General features: G+C 39.2%; 1 protein-coding gene across 3 annotated transcripts in view; it reads left to right on the forward strand.

Annotated features, from left to right (window-relative positions):
* Positions 1 to 21,936, forward strand: part of CAMK4 (calcium/calmodulin dependent protein kinase IV) — a 261,315-nt gene that overhangs the window by 107,211 nt on the left and 132,168 nt on the right. For 2 of the 3 annotated variants that reach the window (XM_086413411.1, XM_086413410.1), the window contains exon 2: positions 17,631 to 17,709. The exons of the other annotated variant lie outside the window; for it this stretch is intronic. In XM_086413411.1, the coding sequence (XP_086269537.1) occupies positions 17,631 to 17,709 (79 nt within the window). The remainder of the gene's footprint in view (positions 1 to 17,630; positions 17,710 to 21,936) is intronic. 3 annotated transcript variants of the gene reach the window in all.

The raw sequence follows: 21,936 nt of genomic DNA on the forward strand, positions 1-21,936 counted from the left end.
ACTATGGACCAAGAAAGAAGTACTAATAGATCTCTTCTGTAATAATGACAAATAAAGCCAAACTCGGTGGGATCTGAAAGATCTGTCAACAGTGCAACCTGCCAGTAAAAAGAAGCCAACTGTCTTTCAAAGAAGATATACTATAATCCATACTACCTAATGTGTGTCATTTTTCAATTTCTATTACACAAGCAAAAAATACTAGATGTTAAGCAGGAAATCGGACCCAAATCCAGGGGGAAGAACATTTAAAAAATAAACAAAAAACAAAAATAGACCTGGAGATGACTCAGATGTTGGAATAAGCAGAGAAAGAGTATAAAACAATGATGGTGCATACAGTCAGGAACATGGAACAAAATATGGGCATAATGTGTAAACATACAGAGTATCTCAGAACAGAAATGCAGACTGTAAAAAGAGTCTAACAGAAATTTCAGAATTGAAAAGCACATCACATTATATTAAAGATTCATAGATTTACGAGTGGATTGAAGGCTGCAGAAGAAAGAGTTGGTGAACTTGAAGACAGTCAATAGAAATCTAATTTGAAGGATAGAGAAAAAAACAACTGGTAAAAAAGGAACAGAATCTCAGTAACTTGTGGGAAAATATACAGAAGACTATTATATACATAATATATGTCCCAGAGGAAGAGGAGACAAAGAATTGAGAAAAATGTTTAAAAAATAATAGGCAAAAAATTTTTCAAATGTGGTAAAGAACTTTGTAGATTTGAGAAACTCATTGAGCAGCAAGCATAATAAATGAACAGAAGAATCAAACATAGACCTACAGTCTAAAGCCATAAACCACAGTGAAAAGAGGAACAATTTTGAAGCAACCAAAGATAATATTTTGTATATATATATAGGGAACAGTGTTGCAAATTATGGCTAATAACCTCATCAGAAAAAAGCAGAGGTCAGAAGATAGTGGAACCACACCTCTTAAGTTCTGAAGAAAGAAAAGCTGTCACTCCAGAATTCTGTATCAACTGTAAATATATCTCAAAAATGAGAGTAAAATAAAGACATTTAAAAATAGATCAACACTGGGCATATCCGCTGTCAGTGCACGTGGATTACAAGCAATGCTAAAGCAAGTTCTTTGGGCTGAAGGGAAATAATGCCAGACAAATTCAGAATGGAAATAGAAGAGTACAGGGAATACAAAGGAATTTTTTACTCTTCCCTTAATATCGTTTTAAAAACTACTCATTTGAATCAGAATCATTACATAAGTAAAATACATGCAAAAAAATAGTCAAAGTTAGGGAAGGAAGGGAAGATGGTTCATGGAATTGGTGTTTTGAGGTTCTTGTATTTTAGAGCTACGAGCAGAGTATGATAAGTTAAAGATACATACTATAACCCTGAGAACAACTGTTAACAAAATAAAGCAGTGAGGTATGTATCTTAAAGGCCAAGAGAGGTGATGAAATAAGATACTGAAAATACGAAAATACTCAGTCCAAAGAATAGCAATAAAGTGTAGAAAAAGGAACAAAGAATAAATGAAACAAAAAACAAATAGCAGTATGGATGACTTATCCCAACCACATCACTAACAATATTAAATGTAAATGAACTAAATACTGCAATTAAAAGGCAAAAAATAATCTGATTTAAAAATAGGCAGAGGAACTGAATAGACATTTTGCAAAGGAGACATACAGATGGCCAATAGCTACATGAAATGTTGGGTAAATAGCTGCTAATCATGTGGATAAATGCCATCAGAGCCACAATGAAATATCATCTTACACCTGTTAGAGTCACACCTTCATGGCTATTACCATGAAGACTGAGATAACTGTTGGTGAAAATATGGAGAAATGGGAAATCTTATGCTGATAGAAAACAATATGGAGGATCCTCAAAAAATTAAAAATAGAACTATATAATCCAGCCATATATATCCAAAGGAAACTAAACCAGAATCTCAAAGAGAGATCTGTACTCCTAGGTTCATTGCACTTTTATTCATAATAGCCAAGGTATGGAAACACTGAAGTGACCATCAGCAGGTGTGTGCTGTGTGTGTGTGATTCAAGAGTGAGAAAGGACATCTTGTCATTTGTGACAACATGAATGGACCTTGAGGGCATTGCATTAAGTGAAATGTCAGACAGAGGAAGACAAATAACTGTGTGATACAATTGCAGTTGAGTTCAGCTGCTCAGTAGTGTCCGACTCTTTGCAACCCAATGGAATGCAGCACGCCAGGCCTCCCTGACCATCACCAACTCCCAGAGTCTACCCAAACCCATGTCCATTGTGTCGGTGATGCCATCCAACTATCTCATCCTCTGGCGTCCCCTTCTCCTCTTGCCCTCAATCTTTCCCAGCATCAGGGTCGTTTCAAATGAGTCAGCTCTCCGCATCAGGTGGCCAAAGTATTGGAGTTTCAGCTTCAACATCAGTCCTTCCAATGAACACCCAGGACTGATCTCCTTTAGGATGGACTGGTTGGATGTCCTTCCAGTCCAAGGGACTCTAAAGAGTCTTCTCCAACTCCACAGTTCAAAAGCATCAATTCTTCGGTGCTCAGCTTTCTTTATAGTCCAACTCTCACATCCATACATGACCACTGGAAAAACCATAGCCTTGACTAGACGAACCTTTGTTGACAAAGTAATGTCTCTTGCTTTTTAATATGCTGTCTAGGTTGGTCATAACTTTTCTTCTAAGGAGTAAGCGTCTTTTAATGTCATGGCTGCAATTACCATCTGCAGTGATTTTGGAGCCCAGAAAAATAAGGTCAGCCACTGTTTCCCCATCTATTTGCCATGAAGTGATGGAACTGGATGCCATGAGCTTCGTTTTCTGAATGTTGAGCTTTAAGCCAGCTTTTTCACTCTCCTCTTTCACTTTCATCAAGAGGCTCTTTAGTTCTTCTAGACCACGTTACCTGCCTCTTGAGAAACCTGTATGTAGGTCAGGAAGCAACAGTTAGAAATGGACATGGAACAACAGACTGGTTCCAAATAGGAAAAGGAGTACGTCAAGGCTGTATATTGTCACCCTGCTTATTTAACTTATATGCAGAGTACATCATGAGAAACGCTGGGCTGGAAGAAGCATCAGCTGGAATCAAGATTGCCGGGAGAAGTATCAATAACCTCAGATATGCAGATGACACCATCAGTATGGCAGAAAGTGAAGAAGAACTAAAGAGCTTCTTGATGAAAGTGAATAAGGAGAGTGATACAACTTACATGTGAAATATGAAAATGTCAGACTCACAGAAGTAAAGTAGAATGGCGGTTGTCAGAGGCTAGGAGGTTTGGTTAAAGGGGAGATGTTGGTCAAAGGGTATAAACTTCCATAAGTAAGTCCTGGGGATCTAATGCACAGCATGGTGATTGTAGTTAACAGAAAATACTGGATTATATACTTGGAAGTTGCTAAGAGAGTGGATCTTTAATGTTCTTAGCACAGAAGTAATTACATGAGGTATGATGGAGGTGTTAACTAACACAACTGTGATAACCATTTCACAATACGTAAATACCTGTATCAGATCAACATGTATGATCTTAACCTTATACAATGTAATGTCAGTTATAGCTCAGTAAAGCCAGAAAAATTATGATAAATAGTATACAAAAGCAATAATACTAGATGTTGCATCTGATGTTAGTAGGCTTAATGAAGGTGTGGAGGTTGGATTAGATGGATATGTATTAAATATCATAATTGAAGATACTGGAGACGGCAGTGGCACCCACTCCAGTCCTCTTGCCTGGAACATCCCATGTTGTTCCAGGTGACGGAGGAGCCTGGTGGCTGCAGTCCATGGGGTCGCAAAGAGTTGGACACGACTGAGCGACTTCACTTTCACTTTTCACTTTCATGCATAGAAGAAGGAAACGGCACCCCACTCCAGTGTTCTTGCCTGGAGAATCCCAGGACAGGGGAGCCTGCTGGGCTGCTGTCTATGGGGTCGCACAGAGTCGGACACGACTGAAGCGACTTAGCAGCAGCAGCAGTAGAAGATATGGAATAGAAGAAAATGGGACCGGCAGTGAATGATAGACGTGGAAAAAGAAGAGCCGTAGTTGTCCTCGTGATGTATTGTTGTGTTGAGTGGTTTGCCTGGAAACTCAATTCTTTGTGTGTTGCACGCACACAAAGAGAGAAAAGAAAAATAAAGTCTTCATAAAAAGTTTGAATAATTGATACTAAAGGCCAACTGCAGTGGCGTTAAATGTTTTGAAGCAAACAAAGAAAACGACTAACAGGAATATTAAAACCTTTTATATGTACAGTTTTTACTGTTCTGTCACTTTGTGATTGAGAATGAATACTTAAGGCACCCTAATAATTTGGAACTGTTTTTATGTACTTTGTGATGGCCAAAATTCAGCATTTGAATTCAAAGCTTCTTAAGCTCTTAGTTTATCTTAGGACAGGAGTTTTGTTAAATTTTTGAAATAAAAGGGGTCATGTTTCAGCCAGTCCTCATAGATTCAGGCACTAAGAACCAAGTCACAAATAGGTTCTACAGGCAGCTGTTGAGAGAAACTTACCAGATGAGCAGGGTTGTGAGAAAACTGGAGGCACACTAAGTAGAGAATATAAAAACGATCTGAGCTGGTGTTCAGATTGAAAAGTTAAGCACTTGGCAATGCCTGTAGGTCTTGAGGAAGCGAATATAAATCAGGAAATAGATATAAAATACACTGGCTATAGACTAAGCCGAACCTGTAGGTGAAATGACAAATGAGAATCTGTCAGGAAGACAACTACAAGGGTCAGTGTTAGCCCCTGAATAGCAGGACTTGCTGTGACCCCAGTACCTGGATGGGGAGCTTGCTCTGCCCCCTGGAGGAATGAGAAGACTCTGGGCCTTGAGCACTTTTTTAAGGCCTGATGTTCAATATCATTCCTCAATATGATATTTTTGAGATTTAAGACTGTAAAATTTCATTGACTTGGAAAAGCTCCAGGTCTAATAACAACTTTCTAAATTCTAAAGATTAGCCATTCTTCAAGTTGTAGGTCGAAAAATGCCAAAACAGTAATTAAATAATTTCAGCATTTTTTTCTTCTGTCCTTTGCTGGTTTAAGGTTTCAGATCAGATCAGATCAGATCAGTCGCTCAGTCGTGTCCGACTCTTTGCGACCCCATGAATGGCAGCATGCCAGGCCTCCCGGTCCATCACCAACTACTGGAGTTCACCCAGACTCACGTCCATCGAGTCAGTGATGCCATCCAGACATCTCATCCTCTGTCGTCCCCTTCTCCTCTTGCCCCCAATCCCTCCCAGCATCAGAGTCTTTTCCAATGAGTCAACTCTTCACATGAGGTGGCCAAAGTACTGGAGTTTCAGCTTTAGCATCATTCCTTCCAAAGAAATCTCAGGGCTGATCTCCTTCAGAATGGACTGGTTGGATCTCCTTGCAGTCCAAGGGACTCTCAAGAGTCTTCTCCAACACCACAGTTCAAAAGCATCAATTCTTTGGCACTCAGCCTTCTTCACAGTCCCACTCTCACAGCCATACATGACCACAGGAAAAACCATGGCCGTGACTAGACGGACCTTCGTTGGCAAAGTAATGTCTCTGCTTTTGAATATGGTCTCTAGGTTGGTCATAACTTTCCTTCCAAGGAGTAAGCGTCTTCTAATTTCATGGCTGCAGTCACCATCTGCAGTGATTTTTGAGCACAAAAAAATAAAGTCTGACACTGTTTCCACTGTTTCCCCATCTATTTGCCATGAAGTGTTGGGACCGGATGCCATGATCTTCGTTTTCTGAATGTTGAGCTTTGAGCCAGCTTTTACACTCTCCACTTTCACTTTTATCAAGAGGCTTTTTAGTTCCTCTTCACTGTCTGCCATAAGGGTGGTGTCATCTGCATATCTGAGGTTATTGATATTTCTTCCAGCAATCTTACTGCCAGCTTGTGCTTCTTCCAGTCCAGCGTTTCTCATGATGTACTCTGCATAGAAGTTAAATAACCAGGGTGACAACATACAGCCTTGATGTGCTCCTTTTCCTATTTGGAACCAGTCTGTTGTTCCATGTCCAGTTCTAACTGTTGCTTCCTGACCTGCATACAAATATCTCAAGAGGCAGATCAGGTGGTCTGGTATTCCCTTCTCTTTCAGAATTTTCCACAGTTTATTGTGATGCACACAGTCAAAGGCTTTGGCATAGTCAATAAAGCAGAAATAGATGTTTTTCTGGAACTCTGTTGCTTTTTCCATGATCCAGCAGATGTTGGCAATTTGATCTCTGGTTCCTCTGCCTTTTCTAAAACCAGCTTGAACATCTGGAAGTTCACGGTTCACGTATTGCTGAAGCCAGGCTTGGAGAATTTTGAGCATTACTTTACTAGCGTGTGAGATGAGTGCAATTGTGCGGTAGTTTGAGCATTCTTTGGCATTGCCTTTCTTTGAGATTGGAATGAAAACTGACCTTTTCCAGTCCTGTAGCCACTGCTGAGTTTTCCACATTTGCTGGCATATTGAGTGCAGCACTTTCACAGCATCATCTTTCAGGATTTGGAATAGCTCAACTGGAATTCTATCACCTCCACTAGCTTTGCTTGTTAAATGACAGCAAGTCAGTCATGTGGAAGAAATACGACACTCTAGAGAGTTGCACAGATGTTTTCAGCATCTGATTGATAGTTCTTATAAATCACATCTTCCCTCTTAAACCTTTTCTTAATGAACATTCAGAGGATCTATTTTGCAAGCACATACACACCTTGGAAATAAAAAATTTGAAAGTTAAATTAAAAAACAAACAGAAGAATAAGAAATTCATTGAAATGTTTAGAAATGATTAATATTTTGACATAACTATATACTTTAACCGAACACTTTCAACATCAGAGAAAGATAACAAGACTCTTTGGCTCCATTTTAAGACTCCTTCCATTGAAAAAATAGGTGACTGTTTTGAATAACTTATGAGGGCTAATATCCTTAACAAAGACAGTTTAAAATGGCTGTGAAGATGGGCATACCAGACCACCTGACCTGCCTTTTGAGAAACTTGTATGCAGGTTAGGAAGCAACAGTTAGAACTGGACATGGAACAACAGACTGGTTCCAAATAGGAAAAAGGAGTACGTCAAGGCTGTATATTGTCACCCTGCTTATTTAACTTATATGCAGAGTACATCATGAGAAACGCTGGGCTGGAGGAAGAATAAGCTGGAATCAAGATTTCTGGGAAAAATATCAATAACCTCAGATGTGCAGATGACACCACCCTTATGGCAGAAAGTGAAGAAGAAATAAAAAGCCTCCTGATGAAAGTGAAAGAGGAGAGTGAAAAAGTTGGCTTAAAACTCAACATTCAGAAAAGTAAGATCATGGCATCCGGTCCCATCACTTTATGGGAAATGGATGGGGAAACAGTGGAAACAGTGGCTGACTTTATTTTTCTGGGCTCCAAAATCACTTTGGATGGTGACTGAGCCATGAAATTAAAAGACGCTTACTCCCTGGAAGAAAAGTTATGACCAACCTAGATAGCATATTCAAAAGCAGAGACATTACTTTGCCAACAAAGGTTCGTCTAGTCAAGGCTATGGTTTTTTCAGTGGTCATGTATGGATGTGAGAGTTGGACTGGGAAGAAAGCTGAGTGCTGAAGAATTGATGCTTTTGAACTGTGGTGTTGGAGAAGACTCTTGAGAGTCCCTTGGACTGCAAGGAGATCCAACCAGTCTGTCCTAAAGGAGATCAGTCCTGGGTGTTCACTGGAAGGACTGATGTTGAAGCTGAAACTCCAGTACTTTGGCCACTGATGTGGAGAGGTGACTCATTTGAAAAGACCCTGATGCTGGGAAAGATTGAAGGCAGGAGGAGAAGGGGATGACAGGATGAGATGGCTGGATGGCAGCACCGACTTGATGGACATGGGTTTGGGTGGACTCTGGAAGTTGGTGATGGACAGAGAGGCCTGGCATGCTGCGGTTCATTGGGTCACAAAGAGTCGGACACGACTGTGCAACTGAACTGAAGTGAGCTGAAGTATGTCATTACAGGGACACAGCTGGGCCAAACAACGAAGTAGCAAACAGCCCTTCCAGACTTCTATATTTTAAGAGATTCCATACCTGAAGTTCTGTTGCATTTCCAGCAGATTTAAGCTTTGATGCTAAGGGAAGCCAAGCTCTTATTGCTTCAAGCCAGTCACAAATGTCCACTAGGTCCTTCCCCAGAAAGCCAGTCTCTAATTTATAACCTCCCTTAATGGGAGAATGCCAGTGATTATAAATTTTCGTAACATTGCACAGTCATCACAATTCCTAAAACACTGAAGTGAATCCAGACATCAGATTTCCTGCTTCTGATCTGAAGTAGGCTTGACCTCTGCCTGGCCTTCTGAGAGCATTTGGATATCTGTCTCTGCTCGTGGGTGGACAGTTAGGTTAGTGCACTTAGAGATCTTTTGAAGGGAAAATAAGACCAGTCTTTAGCCAATCTTGTTTCTTTAAAAGAAGAAAAGATAGAAAAGGGACTCTGCTTAAAATGTCTTTAGGGAAATAAATATTATATCTGGTTTTTTCACCTCCATATCCGTAAGTTTTGGCACATAGTGCCGGGTACCAACATCAAGTGCTTCAACAGCTTTACAGGGCAATGGTGTATATGTATGCATTATATATTTATACACTTTTGTATAAATGTATACATTTATACATATCTATAAATATATATCTATCTATATCTATATCTATATCTATATCTATATATATGGTGTGATTGTTCAGTTGTGTCCGACTCTCTTTGTGCCCCCATGGTCTATACAGTCCATGGAATTCTCCAGGCCAGAACACTGGAGTAGGTAACCTTTCCCTTCTCCAGGGGATCTTCCCAACTCAGGGATCAAACCCAGGTCTCTTGCACTGCAGGCAGATTGGTGGCTCAGCTGCAATGTGGGAGAACCCGGTTCGATCCCTGGGTCAGCAACTTCCCCTGAAGAAGGGAAAGGCTACCCACTCCAGTATTCTATACACCGTATACATTGCATGCATGCGTTCTCAGTCACTTCAGTTGTGTCTGAAGTCTTTGCAACTCTATGGGCTGTAGCCCTTCAGGCTCCTCTGTCCATGGGATTCTCCAGGAAAGAATACTGGAGTGGGTTGCCATGCCCTTCTCCAGGGGATCTTCCCAACCCAGGGATCAAACCTGCCTCTCCTGCATGTCCTGCATTGCAGGCGGATTCTTTACCCACGGAGCCACCTGGAAAGCCCTACTATATGCACTATATATATGCTATATATTGTATGTATATATAATAGCTTATAGGAGAAGGCAATGGCACCCCACTCCAGTACTCTTGCCTGGAAAATCCCATGGATGGAGGAGCCTGGTGGGCTGCAGTCCACGAGGTCGCTAAGAGTCGGACACGACTGAGTGACTTCACTTTGACTTTTCACTTTCATGCATTGGAGAAGGAAATGGCAACCCACTCCAGTGTTCTTGCCTGGAGAATCCCAGGGACGGGGGCGCCTGGTGGACTGCCGCCATGGGGTCACACAGAGTCGGACACGACTGAAGTGACTTAGCAGCAGCATAATAGCATATACCTAGTATCATGGTCATCATATACACATATTGTAAATGGTTTTGCAAATGCCTGACAGGTTTGTCTACTTTCTCTGGAGTGAAACATAGTAGTCGACATTTTTAACTTTTTTAAAAATTATCTACCATATCAGACAAGGCTGGACCTAAAATGTGGTTTTGTTCCTAAATTATTTTGAAAGGAAACTAATTTGAAAATAGAAGTCAGGCCCAGACTCCAAAAAAGTATTGACTTTTTCTTCACCAAAATCTTCACATAAAATAAGTTCTAATTGAAATAATTTCTGTAGTCTCTGGCCTGTTTGGTAAAGAATGTGTTATACATGAATAGAAATGAGTAGTGAAAGTTTTTTTCCAGTTGAATAACTCCATGAATATGAAATCCTCTGTTGTAATCTCTTTGCTTCCTTTGTATCTCAAAAAATATTATGGTAATTCTCTCTTTATGCAATTTATCTTGAAATTTGGATATAACACTTTAACAAAAGTTTCATTATGCATTAAAAATTTACTGTTAAGATACATAATATTTTTGTTTTTATATGAACATACTTAAAGTGTGGTTTCTGTCTAAAATTACATTTATAGACATTAAATGATTTATATTACTTGTTCAATTTCAGCAAAGAATACAGAGTAAACTACTGAAGTATTATTTTCATTTGCATTTATTTAGGTTGTTCTATTCTTTTAATCTTTCCATCCTTTAAAAAGTTATTTCTAAAATTATAACTATGTAGGGGGATGGGTATATTAACTAATTGTGGCAAAAATTTTGCAATATATATTTATACCAAATCATTATGTTATACACCTTAAATTTGCATAATGTTATATATCAATTTTAAGGAAAGATATAAGCATCTGAATGCAGAGTTCCAAAGAATAGCAAGGAGAGATAAGAAAGCCTTCCTCAGCAATCAATGCAAAGAAATAGACGAAAACAACAGAGTGGGGAAGACTAGAGATCTCTTCAAGAAAATTGGAGATACCAAGGGAACATTTCATTCAAAGATGGGCTCGATAAAGGACAGAAATGGTATGGACTTAACAGAAGCAGAAGATATTAAGAAAAGGTGGCAATACACAGAAGAACTGTACAAAAAAGATCTTCACAACCAAGATAATCACGATGATGTGATCACTCACCTAGAGCCAGACATCCTAGAATGTGAAGTCAAGTGGGCCTTAGAAAGCATCACTACGAACAAAGCTAGAGGAGGTGATGGAATTCCAGTTGAGCTATTCCAAATCCTGAAAGATAATGCTGTGAAAGTGCTGCACTCAATATGCCAGCAAATTTGGAAAACTCAGCAGTGGCCACAGGACTGGAAAAGGTCAGTTTTCATTCCAATCCCAAAGAAAGGCAATGCCAAAGAATGCTCAAACTACCACACAATTGCACTCATCTCACATGCTAGTAAAGTAATGCTCAAAATTCTCCAAGCCAGGCTTCAGCAGTACGTGAACTGTGAACTTCCTGATGTTCAAGATGGTTTTGGAAAAGGCAGAGGAACCAGAGATCAAATTGCCAACATCTGCTGGATCATGGAAAAAGCAACAGAGTTCCAGAAAAACATCTATTTCTGCTTTATTGACTATGCCAAAGCCTTTGACTGTGTGGATCACAATAAACTGTGGAAAATTCTGAAAGAGATGGGAATACCAGACCACCTGACCTGCCTCTTGAGAAACCTATATGCAGGTCAGGAAGCAACAGTTAGAACTGGACATGGAACAAGAGACTGGTTCCAAATAGGAAAAGGAGTACGTCAAGGCTGTATATTGTCACCCTGCTTATTTAACTTATATGCAGGGTACATCATGAGAAACGCTGGACTGGAAGAAACACAAGCTGGCATCAAGATTGCCGGGAGAAATATCAATAACCTCAGATATGCAGATGACACCACCCTTATGGCAGAAAGTGAAGAGGAACTAAAAAGCCTCTTGATGAAAGTGAAAGAGGAGAGTGACAAAGCGGGCTTAAAGCTCAACATTCAGAAAACGAAGATCATGGCATCTGGTCCCATCACTTCATGGGAAATAGATGGGGAAACAGTGGAAACAGTGTCAGACTTTATTTTTTTGCGCTCCAAAATCACTGCAGATGGTGACTGCAGCCATGAAATTAAAAGACGCTTACTCCTTGGAAGGAAAGTTTTGACCAACCTAGATAGCATATTCAAAAGCAGAGACATTACTTTGCCAACAAAGGTCCGTCTAGTCAAGGCTACGGTTTTTCCTGTGGTCATGTATGGCTGTGAGAGTTGGACTGTGAAGAAGGCTGGGTGCTGAAGAATTGATGCTTTTGAACTGTGGTGTTGGAGAAGACTCTTGAGAGTCCCTTGGACTGCAAGGAGATCCAACCAGTCCATTCTGAAGGAGATCAGCCCTGGGATTTCTTTGGAAGGAATGATGCTAAAGCTGAAACTCCAGTACTTTGGCCACCTCATGCAAAGAGTTGACTTATTGGAAAAGACTCTGATGCTGGGAGGGATTGGGGGCAGGAGGAGAAGGGGATGGCAGAGGATGAGATGGCTGGATGGCATCACTGACTCGATGGACGTGAGTCTGAGTGAACTCCAGGGGTTTGCAAAGATTCAGACAAGACTGAGTGACTGAACTGAACTGTACTGAACTTATATATCAATTTTATCTCAGTACAGCTAGGAAAAAATTAGTCCTGTTAATGTTAGCAACTTACTTAGCAAAATAAGTTGGACATTCTTATTGGATTCTCATATACAATTTTTTTTTAAATTTTAAGTTATTTCTAGTATACTTGTATCTTGAGGTTGATTAGACAAGAATACATTTTGTTCAAATTTCTTTGAAAGGTTTTGTTATGATAATAATTTATATATTGGAATTAGTGATAGATTAATGTGATAAGTAAATTAAGGAATGGATACTATTTAATATAGTTTATTTTGCATAAATTTTTGAATATTTTGCAATTATATAAAATTAAAATTAGATTTTTCATTTTCTTCAGTGTTTGCAAATCACTTCCCTTTATATTAAGTGGAGTCATGCAGTTTATATCTTTTTGACCCTGGCTTCTTTCACTTAGGATGTTGTATTAAATAATCATCCATGTTGTTGTCTGATTCCAGTTCATTTCTTTTTATTTATGGATAGTATTCTACTGATTTCTCAGCTGAGGGATATGGGAGTTGTTTGCAGTGTTTCCTGATTAATAATAAGCTGCTATAAAGATTCATGTTCAAGTTTGTGAATGAACATAGCTTTCAGTCGTATGGTATTAATTTTATAAGAAACTGCCAAGCTGTTTTCCAAAGTGGCTGTATCATTTCTCATTTCTTCAGCAGCGTAGGAGTCCAGTTGTTCTGCATCCTTGCCAGCCATGATACTCTGTCTTTTCTTAGGTGTTCCAGGAAGAGTGAAGTTGTATCTCATTGTGGTTTTAATTTGCATTTCCCTGGTGTCTAATGGTGTTGAGCATCTTTCTTTGTGCTTTTTGCCATTCATGTATTTTCTTTGGTGAAGCATATGTTCCAGTCTCTGGCCTACCTTAAAAATGCATTATTTTCTTATTATTGGACTTAGTTTCTAATTCTAGAGACAAGTCCGTTATCAGATATATGATTATAAAAATTTTCTCACTGTCAGTGGCTTTCAGAAGGCAACCTTTCTTAAGGTTCTTAAGGTAAATGAAGTACAATTTTTTTGTTCTTTGAATTACTGTGCTTTTGGTTGTAAGTTTCCCAGGTGGTGCTAGTGGTAAAGAACCTACCTGCCTATGCAGGAGACATGAGACATGGGTTCAATCCCTGGGTCGGGAAGATCTCCTTGAGAAGAGAATGGCAACCCACTCCAGTATTCCTGCTCGGAGAATCCCATGAGCAGAGGAGCCTGGTGGATTACAGTCCATGGGGTTGCAAAGAGTCGTACGTAAGTGAAGTGACTTAACACACACTTTTGGTTGTGTGTGTAAGAAATCATTTCCTAACTAAGGGCCAGAAATCTTTCTTTCTTTTTTGCTTTTTTTTTAGAATTATAGGTTTTACACTTGTACTTATGATCCATTTTGAGTCATTTTTTGGTAGAGTGGCACTTGGATAAAGGCTTTTTGTTTTTGCCTTTGTTGTTTACACATATGTATCCAGTGGTTCCAGCACTATTTATGGTTGGAGGGACTGTAACTTTCTCCACTGAACTGCCTGTTTACCTTTGTCAGAAACCAGTTAGTCATGTGTATGTATAACTATTTCTGGATTCTTTTTTCCATTCCATTTATCTACACGTTTATTCTTCCTTCAATACCACTCTCTTTATACTAAGTCAGGAAATAGAGGCTCTGAGTGTTTTAACTTCAAAAAGAAGGTACATTCTGCTGTTTTGCGTAGTGTTCTCTCGAAGCCATTTAGCATAGCTTCGCTGATAATGTTGCTCATGTCCTCCGTAGCTTTGGGGATAACTTTTCTGCTTTCTCTGTTCACTGCTGAGAGAGTGTGGTGATGCCTCCGGCTGTATTCAGGCCGTTGTCTGTTCTCCTTTCAGTCCTGTCAGTTTGGCTGCATGTATTGTGAAGCACTGTTGCTGGGTGCATACACTCATGTTTGTGATGTCATTCGGGGGAACTGCCCTCTTAACATTATAATTAAGTCATGTTCATCTTTGTCTTTATTCTGAAGTCTGGTTGACAGGATATTAATGGAGCTACTCCTGCTTTCTTTTGTTTAGTGTTTGCTTAGTATCTCTTTTCTATCATCTTATTTTTAACCTTTTTACACTTTATATTTCAAATGAGTTTACTGTACACAATGTAGAGTTTGGTCTTGATTTTTTCATGTAATATGATGGTCTTTTTTATTTGAACCTGAAGTAATAAATTGTTCATTAGAAGCAAATCACTGACTGAAGGAGTTTATACGTGTCCAAAAATATGGAATGTACCCTAGAGTGGTAGGTTTTCAGCATAAACAAAATTTCCCTAAAGCAATATGGAATTATCTGTTTGGATCATGGCTACAAATGGAGGCTGAAGATTATTAAGTGCAGTCTGTTTTAGCATATGACTGATGATCTTTATTTTTTAATTGGTATGCTTATAAAGTTCATATTTGATATAATATTTATATGATTGGACTAAAATATACCATATTGTTAGTTGTTTTGGTTTTAATCTCTTCTTTTGTTTTGTCCCCCAAGTACTTCATTTCTGATTCCGTTTTAGCTTCCTTATTGACTTTTTTATTTAAAAAATTTTATTCTGTTTTATAAAAATTGTAATTAAAATTTTATTCATTGCCCTGGGTTGTATAATGTACATCGTTAATTAATCAGAGTCTACTATAAAGCAGTCACAGCACTGAGCTTGTGGTAGAGGCTTTGGCGGCACTTCCTCAGCCTCCTCCTCCTCCTGTGCTCTGTTGTCATGCCTCTTCTACATGTGCCGTAAACAGTGAGTTGTTAGTATTTTTGCTTCACATAGATATCATTTAGAGCAATTAAAAATAAAGTAGAATTTTATATTTACCTTCATTTATTCCATTGCAACTCTGTTTCTTTGTGTATGTGTTATGTCTTCCCCCAAATTTTTTAAATGTGTTGGAATTGTTCTTTTTTTTTAATTTTATTTTATTTTTAAACTTTACAATATTGTATTAGTTTTGCCAAATATTGAAATGAATCCGCCACAGGTATACCTGTGTTCCCCATCCTGAACCCTCCTCCATCCTCCCTCCCCATACCCTCCCTCTGGGTCATCCTAGTGCACCAGCCCCAAGCATCCAGTATCGTGCATCGAACCTGGACTGGCGACTCGTTTCATACATGATATTTTACATGTTTCAATGCCATTCTCCCAAATCTCCCCATCCTCTCCCTCTCCCACAGAGTCCATAGGACTGATCTATACATCAGTGTCTCTTTTGCTGTCTCGTACACAGGGTTATTGTTACCATCTTTCTAAATTCCATATATATGCGTTAGTATACTGTATTGGTGTTTTTCCTTCTGGCTTACTTCACTCTGTATAATAGGCTCCAGTTTCATCCACCTCATTAGAACTGATTCAAATGTATTCTTTTTAATGGCTGAGTAATACTCCATTGTGTATATGTACCACAGCTTTCTTATCCATTCATCTGCTGATGGACATCTAGGTTGCTTCCATGTCCTGGCTATTATAAACAGTGCTTCGATGAACATTGGGGTACACGTGTCTCTTTCCCTTCTGGTTTCCTCCGTGTGTATGCCCAGCAGTGGGATTGCTGGATCATAAGGCAGTTCTATTTCCAGTTTTTAAAGGAATCTCCACACTGTTCTCCATAGTGGCTGTACTAGTTTGCATTCCCACCAACAGTGTAAGAGGGTTCCCTTTTCTCCACACCCTCTCCAGCATTTATTATTTGTAGACTTTTGGATCGCAGCCATTCTGACTGGTGTGAAATGGTACCTCATAGTGGTTTTCTCTGTGCATTTCTCTGATAATGAGTGATGTTGAGCATCTTTTCATGTGTTTGTTAGCCATCTGTATGTCTTCTTTGGAGAAATGTCTATTTAGTTCTTTGGCCCATTTTTTGATTGGGTCATTTATTTTTCTGGAGTTGAGCTGTAGGAGTTGCTTGTATATTTTTGAGATTAGTTGTTTGTCAGTTGCTTCATTTGCTATTATTTTCTCCCATTCTGAAGGCTGTCTTTTCACCTTGCTAATAGTTTCCTTTGTTGTGCAGAAGCTTTTAAGTTTAATTAGGTCCCATTTGTTTATTTTTGCTTTTATTTCCAATATTCTGGGAGGTGGGTCATAGAGGATCCTGCTGTGATGTATGTCAGAGAGTGTTTTGCCTATGTTCTCCTCTAGGAGTTTTATAGTTTCTGGTCTTACATTGAGATCTTTAATCCATTTTGAGTTTATTTTTGTGTATGGTGTTAGAAAGTGTTCTAGTTTCATTCTTTTACAAGTGGCTGACCAGTTTTCCCAGCACCACTTGTTAGGAATTGTTCTTACCTATTAACATTTATATCACCAATTCCTGACTCTTGGAGGCTCTGTTAAAAATTTAATATGCAAAGGTGTCTAGGAATATGTTTGATTTATAAATTTCTTTTGTTCTTAAAATTTCAGAACCACTAGAGTGAATGTATCATAAGATACATTCCTTAGGACTACCTTCCTTAGTCCTTTGGCCTAATCTTCAAAGTCTGACAAGTTTGCTTCAACTGATCTTATTTCGAGATTTATCTGAAGCTCTCTCTCAGGTTGTACTTGAGCCTGTGTGGTTTCTCTCTGTTTCTGTCTCGTTCTCTTGCTCTCATGACTGGAGAGGGTACATCAGGACCACAGTGTCCTGCTTTTTAATGTTCTCTTTTTAGTAACTTCACACATGTATCACATAGAGATAGATAGTTATGGAGTCTCTTCTTACCATTCTCCTTTACAGGTAAACATTTTCTGTACATCTTCAAATTTTTATAGAGGGATAAGTCTGCTTTTCCTCTGTATACCTTTAACCATTTCAATAGTATTTTCTCCTGGACATTTCACGTCATCATTTTTGTTAGTGCGTGTGTAAGTGGTAACAGAATTCACCACAACAAAGGAGCCAGTGTCTCCACAGGGCTAACCCTGGTCTGGGGAGGTAGCAGGGTACCAGTGATGCCGTGTAAATTCTTAAAGGTCCCCAGCACCCTTGCCGAGTCGTGGAGACTCTCCTGACCTTTACGGCCTAGTGCGGGACTTAAGCCTCCCCCTGAAGTCCCGAGCTTTGCTGTAGTCCAGGCCCCTGCCTTCAGGAAGGGCCACAGGCTGTGAGATTGGGTAGAGGTCCTATAAAGTCTGTGTTTACCCGATGAGCCGTGACCGAATGCAACAGGTCACTTGTACAGAGATGGACGAGAAGAAGAAGGGCAAACAGGAAGATTCAGCATGGCATTCTTAATTATATAGAAAAACGTCCTCTCAAGTTTGTCGAGTCCTGTAGTACAACGTAAAACACTTGTCAGTTATGAGGGTAACTGCAAGAGATACTTGTTTTCAAGCTTTCCCCTTAATTTCTTACTGAGAGCATAACATTTTCTTTTTGTCTTTTTTCCCCCTCAAGGGGTGCTACATCCATTGTGTACAGATGCAAACAGAAGGGGACCCAGAAGCCTTATGCTCTCAAAGTGTTAAAGAAAACAGTAAGTTTATTTCATTATATAACAGCGTCTCTAAGGGATACGTGTCCTGGAGAAGCCAGGAGCCCTGATCCAAAGGACAAAGGTCCAGAGGACTGCGGTGTGCAGCTCACTCACTTGGGTCATGTTTGTGAAAGGACAGCCAGATGAGTTGTTTTCTGATGGAAACTATGATTCTTTGAAAGCATCTGGATCGTAAATTAGATATGGCTGTGGGGGAGAGAAGTAGGGAATGGAAAAAGATTTAGTTTCCAGGTGAACTTTGCTTTGTATACCTGCCATGTTTTCAGATATATATGTATATGTGTGTGTGTATATACACACATATATATATATTTAATTTCCAATCACTTAATATACTAGAAAAGCTTGCTATTTAGAAACACCTGAATGAAATACAAATAGATGCATTTGTTAAAGGATTCATCAGCTTCTAACTTGATTTTCAGATGGTGCTTTTGCTTCAGTAAACTATAACCAGACAAATGCTAATGTATCTGGGACTAAATCTGCTCATCTGGGACTAAATCTGCTCATCTAAAAAGTTTATATTTAAACAAGAAGGAAGGATTTTGTTATCATACTGGTTTTTGGTTTTTTCCCCTTACTGTAGATGAGCTGAGGGGGCAAAGGTTGCTTAGGCTCATCCCCAGTAAGTACGAAGTGCTAAGGTGAGAGGTCAAAATTCGAATACCAGTCCGTAATACCGGCATTTTATACTCCTGGTGCCTCAGAGAGGGTTTGTCATTGTAATGCCCTACTGATACTTTCTGTCCTCAGGTAATTTCCCCTTCTAAAACCACAAAAGACAGTATATTCTTTTATCGTGAACTCTTTCTTTTTCAAATTTTATGTGAACAAATATGTGAAATATATATACTTCTGAAAACCCAGCTGTAACATATGCTGAGAAGAGACATAACATAACTTTTGAAATCAAATAATACCTCTTTGAGGCCAAGGGGTTTTTTTTCGTAAAGGCAACGTAATATCACCGGCTGTTGTTGTATTGTCTGGCACAGGGAAGTTTTAGGCTCTCATGTAATGAATAAGAGAATAATGGCACAAGGTATTCAGTCAAATAGAAGCAGAATGACATTTTGAAACAATCTGTTAGACTTTAAGGCCATTCAACTAACAAGAGTGGTGTAACTGAGCAGAGTAGTATAAACAGCATTTGCTCCTAATAAGCTCTTTCTTCTGAATTTTCCGTTTGGTGTAGGCAATGATTCCAGAATGCAGAGGGATCTTTTCCTCAGTAAGGTTTGAAATTTTCTCTTAAATCGATGTCTTATGGTCATAAAATGTGTTTGAGCTAGATTATTAAAATTTTATGAAAGAGAATTTCCTATTAAACATCTCAGTTCGGTTCAGTTCAGTTGCTCAGTCGCATCCGGCTGCTTGCAACCCCGCGGACTGCAGCACGCCAGGCCTCCCTGTCCATCACCAACTTGTGGGGCTTGCTCAAACTCATGTTGAACATCTACTTGTATGAAAATTATTTAGCACGCTTTAGCAGTGGTCACACAAGAGATGTTTTTGGACTTGGTTGTATCTTTTCTTGATGGTTAAAAAAATTGGCAGTAAAATTTGTGTGTGGTTGTTTTATTTTCATAGTTGAGGAAACTTTAAAAGGCACTGGCTATATAAACATCGAGGAAAATAAGTATTCAGAAATGACTTGTGAATGCTCAGAATTGCCAAGGACAAAGGGTTGATTTAGACAGTATTTGCTGTCAAAGATCTTTGGATGAATTGGAATAAGAGCTAAGTGAAGACATTTGGTAGGTTCATGACTCTCATTCACTGGGAAAGTAAAGCTCTGATTTGCCCTGCCTGTCTACTTCTCTCCATCTCTGTCGTGGAAGCATCTTCCTCAGAAGACAGGCAGGAAGAAAATGTGGATGAGAACCGAGTGTCAGATGGCCCTGCAGAGCGACGCTGTGAGGCAGATGTTGTCAGATGCAGTTACTGTTGTGCCAAACGGAATGAGAGAAATCCCTGGAGAAACCCCGAGCTTTGACCATGAGTTAGATGGAGTTCCCAGCATTGTCTCCTGGAATCACCCTTGCCCAGAGATGTGTAAACGAGAGGAACAGCAGGCAAAACCTCAAAGAGCAGTTGCCTCCAGTGTTTAATTCTATGTAGGTCATGAAGACAGAACTTCTTTCTCTAAATGAAATGAACAAAGCCTAAGAATCTATTTATAGAGGACAAGTGATGCAGGGGAAATGAAGTATTCTAGCAAATTCAGTTTAAATCTACTCTTGAGGGGGAAAGGGGGTTTCAGAAAACTTGAATCATTTATGAAATCTATTTGAGTGAGCCACATAAAATTGCACCTGTTTAACTATTCTTGACCTAAAAACGACAGCTATGCGGGTCAACTGACAGCCTTGGGGCCACTGTATGACTTCACTGGGCAATTCCCTGGCTCCTCGTTTTATGACCAGCCCTAAATTTTAAGGGATTTGAAAGATTATCTACATCTGTCTATCTATCAATCACTTCTCAACTATCTGTGAGAATTTCTTAGGTTTGATATAATAAACTACCATAAATTGGATGGCTTAGAACAATTAAAATTCTTTTCCCGCTTTGAGTTCTAGAATTCTGAATCAGAGGGATAGCAGGGCTGGTTCCTTCTGTGGGCACGAAGGGAGACTTGGCTCCAGCCTCGCTCTTGGCTTCTGGGGACGGTTGGCAGTGCTGGGTGCTCCGTGACTGGTCACTGCACCCGTCTCATCTCTGTTTTCATCACATGGCAGTCTTCTTGCATGTCTTTATACCGTCTTTCCTCTCTGCATGTCTGTGTTTAAATTTCCTTCTTATAAAGACATCAGTTCTGTTGGAGTAGGGGCCCACCCTACTCCAATATGAGCTCATCTTAAACTAACTACTTATATTTACAACAACTAATTCCTGAAGTCTCACTTTTAAGGACTAGGGGTTAGGACTTCAACATATTTTGGGGAGGGAAACAATTTCACCCAGAATACTATCTGTAAAATGGGACCTCTAAGGTAAATTTCAAAATATTCCATTCAATAATCTATCTGAAGTTGAATAAAATTTTTTTCACAGTCAAGAAGCTAATGAACATAAAACCCATCCATTTTATAAGTGATCAGATTCATATATAAATGTTTTTAAGTCCAAGAAAATATTCCTATTTCTTCAACAAGTTAATTATTTGATAACAATAATCCTCTTTCCTGGGATCTGTTAAAGAGATTTTCAGGAAAGTTTACCCCAATTTCATTTTCTGGCAATATTATATTCCTTTCTCATAGCTTAATATTTTAGGAAGGATTTAGTTTATATTGGAAATAAGGGACTTATTCCCCCTATAAAACACCCTGATTATCATTGCCAACCCATTAAGAACTCATATGTCTGGGTAAAAGACAAAGGCTCTAATTAATCCATCAGAAATCAGACTAAAGCATCCGCTCTCATGAAGAAATCCATATTCCATCAGTTGATAGGCACAGAGCAGAGTTGATATGATAATAATAATAAACATAAAGTAAATGGTAACATTCCGACAGTTGGGTATTTTGGCTAATAAAATATTATTGCAGGAAATAAACAGTAATTATAACAAAAATATTTTAAATGACCATATATTTTATGTTGTTCGGTCACTCAATAATGTCTGATGGACTGTAGCACGCCAGGCTTCCTGTCCTTCACTATCTCTCGGAGTTTGCTCAGACTCGCATCTGTTGAACTGATGATGCCATCCAGCCATCTCATTCTCCCTCACCCCCTTCTTCTGCCCTCAATCTTTCCCAGCATCAGGGTCTTTTCCTATGAGTCAGCTCTTCACATCAGGTTGCCAAAGTATTGGAGCTTCAGCATCAGTCCTTTCAATGAATATTCAGGGTTGATTTCCTTTAGAATGGGCCAGTTCAATCTCCTTACTGTCTAAGACTCTCAAGAGTCTTCTCCAGAACTATAATTCAAAAGCATCAATTCTTCAGCACTCAGCTTTCTTTATGGTCCAACTCTGACATCCAGACATGACTATTGGAAAAACCATACCTTTGACTATATGGACCTTTGTGGGCAAAGTCTCATCTCTGCTTTTTAATATGGTGTCGAGATTTGTCATAGCTTTTCTTCCAAGGAGTGAGCATCATGGCTTGCTCCATAGCTGCAGTCACTGTCTGCAGTGATTTTGGAGCTCAAGGAAATAAAATCTGTCACTGTTTCCATTGTTTCCCC

Source organism: Bos grunniens, chromosome 7 (genome assembly GCF_055505025.1).
Source record: "Bos grunniens cultivar Pamir isolate PY7600 chromosome 7, Bosgru_T2T1.0, whole genome shotgun sequence".
NCBI classification, from domain to species: domain Eukaryota; kingdom Metazoa; phylum Chordata; class Mammalia; order Artiodactyla; family Bovidae; genus Bos; species Bos grunniens.